This window comes from Canis lupus, chromosome 16 (genome assembly GCF_048164855.1).
Source record: "Canis lupus baileyi chromosome 16, mCanLup2.hap1, whole genome shotgun sequence".
NCBI classification, from domain to species: domain Eukaryota; kingdom Metazoa; phylum Chordata; class Mammalia; order Carnivora; family Canidae; genus Canis; species Canis lupus.
The window spans coordinates 23141077-23156295 of record NC_132853.1 but is presented as its reverse complement, the minus strand read 5'-3'; the positions used below and the strand labels follow the sequence as shown (position 1 = coordinate 23156295).

Below are 15219 nucleotides of genomic sequence, written 5' to 3'. Positions count from 1 at the left end.
AGAGGCAATGAACTGAAGAGTGATGATGAAGGGAGATCCCAGGATGACAGCCATATTTCACTCACAAAAGAATCAATCCTGAATAGAGCAGGTCAAAAGACTACAGCAGAGGGATCCCTGGGTGGCTCGGCAGTTTAGCGCCTGCCTTCGGCCCAGGGCGTGATCCTGGAGTCTTGGAATCAAGTCCCACGTCGGGCTCCCAGCATGGAGCCTGCTTTTCCCTCTGCCTGTGTCTCTGCTTCTCTCTCTGTCTCTCATGAAGAAATAAATAAAATCTTAAAAAAAAAAAAAAAAAAAAAAGACTCCAAGGGAGACTTCAAGAAAGTGATGGACTGTTTTGAAGAGTCCGATCTCATGGGAAGTTGGGACTGAATTATAGTTAAAAACACAAAAATTTAAGCAAACAAGAAGAGACAGGTATTAATAGGTAAGTATCCAACTACATACAAAAAGTTTTATGGAGAAAAAAATAATTACACTTTATAGCTCAGCTTTGAAGTATAGTCCTAATAACTTAAAACACCAGGGGTGCCTGAGTGGTTCAGTCAGTGTTTAACAGACTGAACCCCAACCAGTGTCATGGGATTGAGCTCCGTGTCAGACTCCCTGCTCAGGGGGGAATCTGTTTGTCCCTCTCCCTCTGCTCCTCCCCCAACCCTGAATCAATAAATAAAATCTTTTAAAAAATAATGTAAACACTGAACTCTGATTAAAGCAAATTCTTAGCTAGCTCTGTTGGGGAAATGGGATGACAGGACATAGGCATGAAGAGGACATCAGTGAGTATGGAAAGATGTCAAGGACACCTAAATGGAAAAAATCCAGAAGTCACAATACAAGCATATTATTCAGAGACAGAGAAGTAAATACAAAAAGTTTCAACTGCAAGAGGCAAGAGAGATTGACTAGGGGAAAGAGAAACCGGGGCCAAGTTGGGGAGAGAAGGCTGGGGACTGGGCTCTTGTTAACGAACTACAGAACTAGTTGACTCTTGGGTGTGTGGGTGACTCAGTGGTTGAGCATTTGCCACTGGCTCAGGTCATGATCCCAGGGTCCTGGGATCGAGTCCTGCGTCAGGCTCCCTGTGGGGAGCCTGCTTCTCCCTCTGCCCATGTCTCTGCCTCTGTGTCTCTCTGTCTCTCATGAATAAATAAATAAAAATCTAAAAAAAAAAAAAGGAAAAAAAGAAACCAGTTGACTCTTCATATTGTTTTTAAACAATGGACAAAATTAAAACCAATGATCTCAGTGAGAAAGGAAGCCAAGCAGCTATAAGAACTCTATAGCATTTGTACAAAGCCCAGGATTAGCATATGTTATGTTGTAAGTCTATTGTTTTTTTGCAGACACTTGAAGAAGCAGACACTTGCCAGGAGTCAAGTTTGAAGAAGAAACACTGGGAAAATGTTTCTAAGCAACTAACACAGATGAAAGTCAAGGATATCAGAGTCAGAGAAGACTCATTTAGAAATAATTCATTTAGACATTTGTTAATGTTTTTGTTTTATTTAAATAGATGGAATCAATTTTCCTTTTAAAAGAATATAACTGTATGCCATAAATAAACTCAAGAGAAGATACCACCAGAGGCAAGCTAAACTTTGTGTACTATTTATAAGTTGAATTCACAAAGGCTTTAACACAACCAACATCAGTACAGTAGAGACATTTTCTAGGTTCACATCTCTACTAGGTACCCAATTCTTGTCTCTAAGGTAGAATCTATTTTACATTTTAAGAGAGAACAGTGTTTTTAACTTTTCAATAGTGTTCCCGACGGACTGTAAGCCAGTAAGTAGTTTGATAAGCACTGTAATGAAATATTTTTGTACTGGTGCTATAACGACAGTTCTGGCAGTTAGTTGGGTTTATCTGTCCTATATATTGATACGAAATTAGCCAAAACAGTTAAACCCACACTGCCTTCAAAATTTCATTTCCTCAAACCCCATCTTTTCTTTCCTGATTTTATGGTCTAAAGGAGGAAAGCACTAATTTTCCCACATGAGTTCTTGAAATTAAACACTATGCAAATATAATGTTTAAATGCCAATCAATCTTTACCTGGCTTTACCTGGATCTTTATGACCTAAGCTTGTTGGAGTTAATATTTGATTCCCTTTGTTTATACTGGGACAAGTACAGAATGGAAGCCGAAATCTAAAGTAACCCACCCACCTTAAGCTAGCCATTCCTTTCAACTAGCACCAGGAGACATTAAATAGAGCTGCTCAAAGGAGAGAAAAAAAAAGAGTTGAAGTTTTTGCTTATTTTCTCCACTGGGAAATGTCAATTAATGAGAAAACAACCATAATTATCACATCCCTGAAAGAAGATGGGAAATTTTGAAAAGCTTGCTTCTTATACTTCAGGTTTGCAAAAACAAAAACTTATTAGTCTTAATCAAGACTTTTGAGGGAAGGCTTTGGACTAAGATGCAACTGCTCTTATGAGAGTTCCTTATTTGGGATGCTCATTTCACTACATAAGAAATGGAAATGCAAATAGGAAGGCAAACTGACATTCATTTATTTATTGTTTCCTTTTTGTTTTAAGAACAGAAAATTTTGCCCTGGTTTCTGTGACCCAAATTCCCTTTCCTAGTTCTAAAGTAAAGCATTCTTGCATTCATGCTGACTGTCCTCAAATACTGTGCTGGAGGCTCTATGGGCCAACAGGAGGTTAGATTTCAATGAAAAAGGAGCAGGTGTAGATTTGGGTTAGTTCCTTACTTCAGGATTCTGTGCTGGAAAAGCCCCTTAACACACTGCTCTCATCATAGTAACAGCCAATTCCATCTGTACAGTAATCCTTGTTTTATTCTTCTAGCCTGAGCCAAGTTCCATCATGACTCACTCATCTTTGCTCCAAATCATTATACCCTTTACTGAGAAAGAGGCATCCACTAATTGTGGCAATAAGGTAGTGAACTGGTGAACAGGTGTGCTGGTATTTAAACTACCAAAGAATATTAGTCGTAACTCCAAGTAATTGTACTGTCGATGTCTCACCATCAATAGGACTAGGATCTCACACTGGTATTTCCAGAGATTAAGCAATGGTATCCATCCCACCTGTCTTGACTGGGAAGTGGAAGATTATTTTTCTTTAATCATTTTAAACATATTTTGTATTTTTAGTCTCATTTAAACGATTCATTTTAAGTTCTTGGTGGAAGGGGAAATACTCATCCAGTCTGCTCTTCTGTTTTTCATAGTAAAAATTTCCCTCTTTTTATGGTTCAATTTGTGAGGCTTTTTTAAATTTTTATTTATTTATTTTTTAAAAGATTTTTATTTATTTATTCATGAGAGACAGACAGACAGAGAGAGGCACAGAGGCAGAAGCAGGCTCCACACAGGGAGCCCGACATAGGACTCGATCCTGGGTCTCCAGGATCAGGCCCTGGGCTGAAGGTGGCGCTAAACCGCTGAGCCACCCAGGCTGCCCTTTTTTTTTTTTTAAAGATTTTATTTGGGGATCCCTGGGTGGCTCAGCAGTTTGGTGCCTGCCTTTGGCCCAGGGCGTGATCCTGGAGTCCCGGGATCAAGTCCCGCATTGGGCTCCCGGCATGGAGCCTGCTTCTCCCTCTGTGTCTCTGCCTCTCTCTCTCTATGTCTATCATGAATATATAAATAAAATCTTAAAAAAAATAAAGATTTTATTTGAGAGAGAGAGAGAGAGAGAGAAGAATTGGGGGAACGGGGTGCAGAGGGAGAGGAAGAAGCAGACTCCTGCTGAGCAAGAAGCCTGATATGAGACTTAATCCCAGGACTCCGAGATCATGACCTGAGCCGAAGGCAGATGTTTAACTGACTGAACCACCCAGGCACTCCTGTGAACTCACTTCCAAAAGAGATTTTCTTTTCAGCTGGGAGTCCTGATGGCCCTGAAGTTCAGAGCTTTGCCAAAGGACTGCTGTGCATTTGTTTCTGCCAGGTTCCCTGGGTTTTACCAGTCTGGGACCAATTTTACATTAACTTATTGATTTGGAGAACACTGTACCTACATATCTTGTATACATTTGGACTATATGCCCATATATTATGTCATGTGTGGCAAAACATTGGGCCTCGGATTTGTCATAAGAGGGTATCCAGAACACTGGTCAGAGAGAAACTTCTCCATCCCCTGTCATAATGGAAATACTTTTTCCAGTTCCCCTTCCAGGGTACCAACTCTGTGCAGAGATCAGTTACAGTTTCCAATCTCAGGTGGACCTGAGCTGTCTCTCTTGACCTTATGAGCACTTCATTTTTTTTTTTTTTTGAGCACTTCAAAACCCCCTATATCTACAGCTTATATCTGTATTCATAATCCTTCAACACTGCTACACTCAAGCTTACTAGTCTGCCTTCATGTTGCTTGAACCCCAGAAGGCTTATATTTCAAAGAGAAATTCAAAACAGATGAAAACTGAATGAAATTCTCAGCTAGTACTTAAGCATTCTAAAAAATACCAGTATTTTCAAGATCGAGGCTCTAGTAGATCTGATAAAGTTCTGAGCTCCTGTAAGATGCTGCTACTTATCATGGTTATGTGCTAATAGGGGGCCTTTAAATCCAGATAACTGTATTTGTGGTTGCATGTTCAAAGACAACCACTATGTAAATCTATTCTTTTATAAATAAAAATTCACTATAAAAATCTTTAGAAAAAAGGTTTGTAAATAAGATCTTTAAAAGTTTAAAATGTTTGTTGAGTAAAAGAATGAGTACCTTCCCATCTCAAGGTATGACTTTATTTTTTAAAGTAAAAAAAAATAAAGGTCGTGCCTGAACTCACGACCCTGAGATCAAGACTGAGCTGAGACCAAGATTTGAACTCTTAACTGACTGAGCCATCCAGGTGCCCTGGTATGCTTTTATAATCTGCTTTTATTTTTATTTATTTTTATATATGTATATTTTAAATTTTTTATGTATTTGAGAGAGAGAATGAGCACGAGCAGGGGGAGGAGTAGAGGGAGAGGAAGAAACAAACTTCCTGTGAGCAGGAAGCCCAATGTGGGTCTTGATCCTGATCCCGGGATTCTGGGATCATGATCTGAGCTGAAGGCAGACACTTAACTGACTGAGCCACCCAGACACCCCAATCTGTTTTTATTTTTATTTTTTATTTATTTATTTTTATGATAGTCACACAGAGAGAGAGAGAGAGAGGCAGAGACACAGGCAGAGGGAGAAGCAGGCTCCATGCACCGGAAGCCCGATGTGGGATTCGATCCCAGGTCTCCAGGATCTAAACTGCTGCGCCACCCAGGGATCCCTGTTTTTATTTTTAAATTAAACTCTACATCCAATGTGAGGCTTGAAATCATGACCCCAAGATCAAGAGTAGCATGCTCTACCAACTGAGCCAGCCAAGCACCAATATGACTTTTTAAAAAATAAAAAATAAAAAATAAAGGGCACCAGGGTGGCTAAGTTGGTTAAACGTCCAACTCTTGATTTTAGCTCAGGACATGATCTCAGGGTCATGAGACTGAGCCCTGTTTTGGGCTCGGAGCCTACTTAAGATTCTCTCTACCTCTCCGTCTGTCCCTCCCCTCTGCTCTTTAAACAAACAAGCAAGCAAGCAAGCAAGCAAACTTTTCCATAGTTACTTCAAACCTGAATGTTCCATGACCAAATCTGAGGAAAAGAGAGGGGTTATTTATATGTAAATGAAAAAATTGGAAAGATATCAAGTTGCACTCCCTGAGAGAAGTAAAACCCTAACCTGCAGGTTATTCAGAGGTTCCATCTTCATGACCGGGCCCAGGGTGTTGAGAGGCAGGGAGACATCAATACTCTGGTTTGGCATCAGTGGTGTATGGATGGCCAGAGGAGTGCTGGGGATGACACCAAAGCTAGGAAAAGAGGATTAAAAAATTCCAGAGGTTAATCAGGAGGCATGATTTAGTCACATCTTTGGATTTCAATGGCTTTTTCCTCCATTTGGAGGAAATATAATTTTTAATAAAATTAAATGGGAAGAACAGCAGGAACCAAGATGCTTAATCCTAATTTGCTAAAACACTGATTACAATATAACCCATTTCCCATTAATTGGATCTGAGGAAGGAGAAAATATTCATTAAGTACAGAAGTGCTTTGTTAGTTTCTAATGTTTCACACTACTGGAGGGTCAGATTTAATAAGTTTCTCTCTTTTCTTAAAAAACATTTTTCCCGGATCCCTGGGTGGCTCAGTGGTTTAGCGCCTGCCTTCGGCCCAGGGCACGATCCTGAAGTCCTGGGATCGAGTCCCACATCGGGCTCCCTGCATGGAGCCTGCTTCTCCCTCTGCCTGTGTCTCTGCCTCTCTCTCTCCCGCCCCCCCCCCATGAATAAATAAATAAAATCTTAAAAATATTTTTTTTTTCCTTAGATAATCCTTGGGAGAAAGATGACTTAAGAATATACACTCTGTAAAGTACAATAAATTGACATTATTTCACTAGCTTGATACCCTGTCTTAGCAATCCAGATTATTTACTGGCAATTTTTTTTTTAAAGATTTATTTATTTATTTATCATAGACAGAGAGCGAGGCAGAGACACAGGAGGAGGGAGAAGCAGGCTCCATGCTGGGAGCCTGACGTGGGACTCGATCCCGGGACTCCAGGATCGCGCCCTGGGCCAAAGGCAGGCGCTAAACCACTGAGCCACCCAGGGATCCCCCTATTTACTGGCAATTCTAATTTTCTTTTTTATTTACCTATGTAAGACAAAAATCACTGAAACAGAGCCAGCGAAAGTAAAGCAACACTGATTGACTTAGACATTCCAAATGACTAGGACAATCTGGTCACTTTCTAAGCCTAAGGCAGGAGTGTGTACCCACCAGTTTGACTTCACAGAGCAGCCTGTCTAGTAGCAATACAAAAATAGTAAAGAGATAGGAAAAACCTGAGTCGGGAGTTACATAACAAATATGTATGACAAGCAGACGTGTTTTGTTTTTGCTTTGAGAGAGCGGGAGTACGCACCCAAGCAGGGAGTGGGGGAGGGACAGAGGGAGAGAGAGAATTCTGCTTAAGATTCTCACCCACCATGGGAGCCCAGTACAGGGCTCAATCTCACTACCCTGAGATCATGACCTAAGCTGAAATCAAGAGTTGGACAATTAACGGACTGGGCTACCTAGGTGCCCCAAGAACAGACATGTCTATGTTCAAGAAATATAAGAATAAAATTTCAGATAGAATGAGCAGAAAGGGAAAAGTGGGCCTACAGGTAGACAAATACACAAGTGAACAACATAAATTTATATATATATATTTTTTTTTTTAAACTTTTTTTTTTTTAATTTTTATTTATTTATGATAGTCACAGAGAGAGAGAGGCGCAGAGACACAGGCAGAGGGAGAAGCAGGCTCCATGCACCGGGAGCCCGATGTGGGATTCGATCCCAGGTCTCCAGGATCGCGCCCTGGGCCAAAGGCAGGCGCCAAACCGCTGCGCCACCCAGGGATCCCATAAATTTATATTGAATTTGTTTTCTAATTAGCCTCAGGAAGGAAGATGGGACTATAATATTTATAAAATAACTATAGAGTTTATGTAGGGACTATCTTTAAAAAATCACAGGAAGGGAGAAGAAACATTTTCTTTTTCCTAAACTATGCTTCAGAGTATCAAAATATAATAAAGTGATCCTGAGAATATACATCACTCATTTTGGTATAACATTTATAGATCAAAAAAACCATTCTGCTTTTGTGATCTTGCTCTCATGGTCAGCAAACTCTGTCTGAAGGCAATATTGGGATAGAAATATGGCAGTAGCTTTTGTTTTACAAACAAAACATACTTGAAAATAAATTGCCATAGAAACAATGGAAATTATGGGGGCACCTGGGTGGTTCAGCTGGTTAAGCGTCTGCCTTTTGTTCAGGTCATGATCTCAGGGTCCTAGGATTGAGCCATGGACTCAGCCATGGCTGAGCTTGCTCAGCTGGAACCCGCTTCTCCCTCTCCACCTCTACCTCCCCACCCTTCATTTGTGCTCTCTCTCTCCAATAAAGAAATAAAATATTTTTTAAAAATGGAAATTATGAAACATTTATACAGAAGGGGAAAATACACTTAATAAAATGACTGCAGTCACCAAAGGAGAACACGTAACAGTGAAGAAAGAACTGGGGGAAGAGATGACCAGACAAGAGAAGTAAAGGAGAGCCAGTAAAACCCAGCTAAGAAATAATAATAAAAAAATAATAAATCATGCCAGAAATGAACTAAACTACATCCAGAACACAGATGCAAAAAAATACTCAAAAAATTTTAGCAAATCAGATTCAACAATATATAAAAGTAGACAATATATCCTGACCAGATGGGATTTATCGCAAGAATACAAGATTGGAGTAGCAGTCAAAAAAATCAATCACTGTGAGCCACCATATAAATAGACTAAAAAAGAACCACATGATCATTTCAATAAATGAAGCATCTGACATTAATTTTTATCCACTTGTAATAAATTAATAATTCATAATCAACTTAATTCCCACTCATAGTAAAACTCAACAAACTAGGAAGAGAAGGAACTCCCTCAACCTCCATGAAAAATCTACAGTTAACACTGCATTTAATGGTGAAAGACTGAATGCTTTCCCCTAGAGAACTAGAACATGACAAAGAAGTCCCTTCTTAGCACATGAACATTTACTGCAGATCCCAGTATAGTCAGGCAAGGAAAGAAAAGGCATAAGACTAAAAAGAAAAGATAAAACAGTCTCTATTCACAGACAAAATGATTTATCTATATAGAAAACTGTAAGGAATCTATAAGAAAGCTACTGGAACTAGTAGGGGAATATGACAAAGTTGTACAATATAAGTTCAACATACAAAAATCAATTCTACTTCTATATATCAATAAAAAACAAATATTAAAATGAGAAGAAAGTTATTTACTATACCATCAAAACCATGAAACACTTAAATCTGACAGACATGTAAGCACACGAGAAATTATAAAACAGTGCAAAGAGAAGTTAAAGATGACCTAAATAAAGCAAGTTGATGGATTAAAACTCAATATTGTTTGATGTCAATTCTCTCCCAAATTATCTACTTATTTACTGCATTCTCAATCAAAATCCCATCAGGTAAAGGACCTAGAACAGCCAAAACAATTTTGAAAAAAGAACTAAGATGGAGAGTTTGTACTATCTGATTTCAAGGCTATATATATTAAAAAAAAGTTTACTTTGACTCTTATTTTACACCATATTTAAAAATTATCTCAAAATGGATTATAAAAGTTAATGTAGGAGCTAAATCTCTACCACTTCTATTAAAACAACAACAACAACAACAACAACAAACCCCTTTGTATCCATAGGCCAGGCAAAGATTTCTTAGAACACAAAGAGCATAAGCAAATACAAAACTTTTTGAAAGACACTCTTAAGAAAATAAAACCAGAGAAAATATTTGTAAGACATATATCTGACAAAGGACTTGTATCCATAATATATAAAGAACTTTTACTACTTGATAATAAAATTAAAAAAAAGAAAGATCAGGGCAGCCCTGGTGGCTCAGAGGTTTAGCGCCACCTTCAGCCCAGAGCGTGATCCTGGAGACCCAGGATGGAGTCCCACATCAGGCTCCCTGCACTGAGCCTGCTTCTCCCTCTGCCTGTGTCTCTGCCTCTCTCTCTCTCTCTCTCTCTGTGTGTCTCATGAATAAATAAAATCTTTTAAAAAAATAAAATAAAATAAAATAAAATAAATAAAAAATAAAGATCTGAGCAGATACTTCACTAAAGATATAATGGTCAATACACTGATGAAAAAATTGCTCAATATCATTAGTTGTTAGGGGAATGAGAAATAAATTAAAATGCATATTCATAAGAACAGCTAAAATTGGTAAGGCTATACAATATCTAAAACTCTCACATTTACCATATGCCCCAGCAATACTACTCTAGGTAATTCCCCAGGAAAACTGAAAACATATACTCACACAAAGGCTTGATTATGAATATTCCTAGCAGCTTTAATCATAGAAGACAAAACAAGAAACAACCCTAAATTCTACCAACTGGTAAAAGGTAAACAAATCGTGGTATACTCATCAACGGATACTACTCATCAATAAAATGGAACAGATTAAAAAAAAAAAAAGGAACAGATTACTGATTTATCTCCAAGCATTACGCTAAGCAAAAGAAACCAGATGCAAAAGCCTTCATACTATGTGATTTCACTTACAAAAGAGTAAAGAAAAAGCACAATTACAGTGATAGGGACAGAGTTAACACAGAAGAAAAGAGACCACATGGCAAGTACCGTATATACTGAGAATAAAATCACTGCCTCCCCTGTAGCACTCTTGCCAGAGGATGAAGTGTAAATCTGATCATGCTTATAGATCTGCCTCCAATTCATAGATGTAATCGGCAAAATCTAGATTGTGGGAAACTCCACAGATAAAAGATGTAATTTCTTCTGTAAATAAATTTCAAGAAAAAAAAAAAACCAGAGAGGAGAAATCTATAGAAGAGACTTAAGATACTTATCAACCAACTGGTATAAATGGGGACCTTATTGGGGCCCTGTTCAGACAAAACAAACTGTACAAAAACATCACACAACTGTGAAAACCCATAGTTTGGATGTTTAAGGATATTAGAGAATTTCTGGTATGATAACAGTGTTATGGTTATGAGTAAAAAAAGGTATGAGGTATATATTGTAATAGTTACAGATACGAAAAAAAAATCAGGGAGGAAAAAAAGTATTTACAAAAGATAGACAAAGAAGAGTTAATATAAACATAGTTCTCCAAAGAAGAAAATCCAAACAATGGAACAATATAAAACTTTAAACAAACAAACAAACAAACAAACAAAAACTTTAAACATATGGGGGCACCTGGATGGCTCTGTCACTTAGGCATCTGCCTTTAGCTCAGGCCATGATCTCAGAGTCCTGGGATCAAGCCCCACATTGGGGCTCCCTACTCAAAAAGGAGCCTGCTTCTCCCTCTCCATCTGCCCGTCTCCCTGCTCACGTGTGCTCACACACACTCTCTCTCTAATAAATAAATAAAAATCTTAAAAAATATATATTAAAAATATTATTTTATTTTTTTAAAGATTTTATTTATTTATTCATGAGAGACACAGAGAGAAAGAAAGAGGCAGAGACACAGGCAGAGGGAGAAGCAGGCCTCATGCAGGAAGCCTGACATGGGACTCGATTCCGGGTCTCCAGGATCACAACCTGGACTGAAGGTGACGCTAAACCACTGAGCCACCCGGGCTGCCCTATTAAAATTTTTAAACATATAAACCCTAAGAATCTTCCTACAGTAAAACACTTCAAGGTACACATTGAATGGGCATACCTTATTCCATGAAAAACTGACCAAGCTTGGTTAATACTAGGAATATCCTAGTAAAATTATTGGACCTCTAAACTTTGGGCAGCCAGACAAAATGATGTCATCACTTACATGGGGAAAAATCAGGCTGGCCAAAGACTTTTTCCACAGGAACATTCGATGACAAAAGACACTAGAGTGAAGCACTTAAAGAATTTGAGTCAAGAATTTTCAAGTATAAAGGTCACAGTTTTGACCACATAAAAATTCAAAGACTGTTGTTTACATGAGCCCCCTTTGAGGAACCTACTAAACGACATCCAAGAAAGGGCAGTGGGAACTTAAACGAGTGGCAGTAAGCACAAATCCAAGATAAAACAAGGATGAGGTATAAAGGAAAAAAAAAGTGTAGAAATGATACAATTTACAAAAATGAGAGGAAGAGGAGGCAAGTGGGTGCAAAGCAGAATAACTAGCTCTTGGCCTCATCAGTCATAAGTGGACTTCAAAGACAACAAATCAAGTAGTAGAATTTTAGTCATACTTCAAGTACAAAAGTAAATCCAAAGAAAGACAGTACTATTGACATTAGGGAATATGGGGGGCAAAGAAAATATGTTACAGTAGGAAATTAAGAGACTTCCGACCGAAAGCAGGAACTGAGAAGATATTATAAAAGAAAAAGCAGGGATCCCTGGGTGGGGCAGCGGTTTGGCGCCTGCCTTTGGCCCAGGGCGCGATCCTGGAGACCCAGGATCGAATCCCACATCAGGCTCCCGGTGCATGGAGCCTGCTTCTCCCTCTGCCTATGTCTCTGCCTCTCTCTCTCTCTCTGTGACTATCATAAAAAAAAAAAAAAAAAAAAAAAGCATAACTATCAACAAAAATATAAAGTTTTCTAAATATCAGACTACTTAAAAAAAAAAAAAGCAAACACAAACAGAAATGAAGTATGAAGGCAGGCTATGAAAATGGCTATTAATACACCAGCCTTAGCTTTTAACATGGCCAGCTCCCCCCAAAATAACTGGTAAAAAACTAGTCTGCCAAAAGGAAACACAGACTTTCTAAATACTTACATTGTTTCTAATGTGCCTAACTTTCAAATCTAGGGTACAAAAGTTATTTCCAAATGTTTAGAAATAAGTAAGACAGTTACTGATACAAGTTGTCACTGACAAATTTTATTAAATCTGATTTAAAGGTCCAATTACTACTTTGTTACAAACAAGTCTGATTACCTTGTATTTATGAATAAATGGACCTGCCATCAAAGCCTTAACAGGCAGGTTCCTGAACCATGGTATTTAATAAAAAACAGTGACATTTCAGAACTATAGAAAATCGGTATTTACATCTTCACGCTCTCTTCCTTATTAAGGCAGAGAATTCATTGCTAAAAGCAGACCACCACCTATATTATTCAGCTAACAGGTATACTATGTTTCAAACTTTTGACATCAACCAAAGTATGTTCGTTTTTCCCGCCAACATATGGGCTTTGGACACTTACTTGTTTCGTTTATTACTCTAGCCCCAGCACCTAGAAATGTCTGGCACATAGATGCTAACCAATTATTTGTTGAACAAATAAATGGATTTCAATTAAAACTTTTTTTGGGGTAAATGGTTTATTAAAAACATTGTAGTCCTACAACCCTTTAAGAAGGCAGTAAGTTAGTTCTGGTTTCTTTTTTCCATATGGATGAGTTTCCCAACAAAATTCTCTAAGGCCTCCAGAATGGAAGCTGACAAGTAAACAGAATGTAAAAGTCAGCTCTCACTCTACATTCAACATCTGCCAACATGAGAATTTTTAACGCATTGTTAAAAATGGAACATTATTTTGCTGGACACAAGGCACAATGCTGCTTCACAATCGAGCCGAGGACTCAGACTTCTTACCTATTCTTGTTAAACTGGATTGCAAAGTCTGTCATGTGCTGCAGAGCTTTGTTGGTGAAGTTCATTTCCATATAGATGTGCCCTTGGCGGTGAGTAAATGTTCCAGAAATCTCCAAGCCTTTAGCTTTTACTGCAGGCAGCCAGACCTAAAAGACAGTATAAAACCCAATGGAACCACGCAAGATTTATCTTGATGCTATTTGTTTGAATATAGAAAGATGAAATTAAGACTTCACTTATTTGGGCAACTGGTGATTTTTATACTATAAATATCAAGTCAGATGCCAAAGGCTCTGGATAAAGTCATATTCTCTGAATTTTGAGACTGTTCTCAATTGAAGAACCAAACTAAACCAAGCCAAACCCACAAGAAAAGTCTATGAATAACCCTGGCTGGTTCTCCATCTTCTATTCAACTTGGTCATTTTACTGCTTGACTACTGCTACCAAATGTGTATACATAAGGAAAAGAGAAATTCCAGTGAGTATAGTGTGTGTGTGTGTGTGTGTGTGTGTGTGTTTATTAGCACCTTTGGTAAAAGACTTAAAAGGGAAGAAACTGAATCTACTAATGAAAACAGCATATCTATATCTTTGAAGACTTTTTTTTTTTTCATCACTATACCCATTAACAGTAATCTCTAGGGCAAGGACCATGTCTTATGTATATTTTTTAACTCTTGTTATAGCTTCTGGTAAACAGGACTTAGATGTGGTTTAAGTAGTTTGAATGCCTATCTTCTCAAATATAATCCATTACCCATCTCTGATCCTAAAACCTGTGATACTCCTGGAATGTAAGAGTTAATTTAAAAGGTGGGGGGGCACCTGGGTGCCCCAATCAGTAAAGTGTCTGATTCTTGATTTTTGGCTCAGGTCATGATCTCAGGGTCATGAGAATGAGCTCCAAGTTGGGCTCTGAGTTCAGCGGGGAGTTAGCTGGAGATCTCCTTTGCCTCTGCCTCTTCCCCTGCTCTCTCTAAAAATAAATAAATCTTGGGGATCCCTGGGTGGCGCAGCGGTTTAGTGCCTGCCTTTGGCCCAGGGCGCGATCCTGGAGACCCGGGATCGAATCCCATGTCGGGCTCCCGGTGCATGGAGCCTGCTTCTCCCTCTGCCTGTGTCTCTGCCTCTCTCATTCTGTGTGACTATCATAAATAAATAAAAAATAAAAAATAAAAAAAAAAAATAAATCTTAAAAAAAAATCAGGAAATTTATGAACTGTTTTGACCATCTCAGACAGAATACCAAAGCTTCAGTGGGTGGTTGAATAAACATGAAAACATATTTAGCCATATTAAGGAAAAAAAAGGAAAGAAGAAAGTGAAATCAAACAACCATAAGCTATCAGAGGGTCAAAAATCCTAAAAACCAATAATACTCAATGGAAAATATAAGCAATCTGGCACTCTGTACTGTGTTGCTGGGAATATAATCTAATGTTAACTTTTGGAAGGCAAGTTGAGAACGTCTATTTTAAAGTGTTTAAATGATCAAGCACACTGCAGGTTTATCCTATAGCTATAATTACAAAAATACACCAGGATAAAAAATATATATATTTACCAAGATATGCATATATAAAGATGTTCACTGCAACACTGTAATAGCAAAAAAGGGTGATAAAAAAAAAAAGGTGGTGATGGACTATATGTCCATCAACAGGAAAATGATTAAATAAGTTGTGACACGTCAATACAGTGGATACAGACATTCAAAATAATATGACAGAGAAAAACAAGACACAAAACAGTATATTCCATTGATATAGTACTGTTAAAGGACACAGACATATAGGTATATGGATAATCCTTTTCTTTTCATAGGACACACAAGAAAGTAATAGTGACTATTTATGGGAAAGTGAGGAAACTTAATTTTCCATCTGTTGTTTCTACATTACTTAAACTTGTCATTTGTATGTATTACTTTAATGTTACTAAACAAATGCATTAGATAATCTTTTAACCAAGAATTAAAAGTCTG

General features: G+C 38.1%; 1 protein-coding gene across 3 annotated transcripts in view; it reads right to left on the bottom strand.

Moving 5' to 3' along the window:
* AP2B1 (adaptor related protein complex 2 subunit beta 1) overlaps positions 1–15219 on the bottom strand; it is a 131478-nt gene that overhangs the window by 31468 nt on the left and 84791 nt on the right. For all 3 annotated transcript variants that reach the window (XM_072779531.1, XM_072779533.1, XM_072779532.1), the window contains 2 exons: positions 13233–13378; positions 5723–5852 (listed from right to left, as the gene is read on the bottom strand). In XM_072779531.1, coding sequence (XP_072635632.1) covers positions 5723–5852; positions 13233–13378 — 276 coding nt within the window. The remainder of the gene's footprint in view (positions 1–5722; positions 5853–13232; positions 13379–15219) is intronic.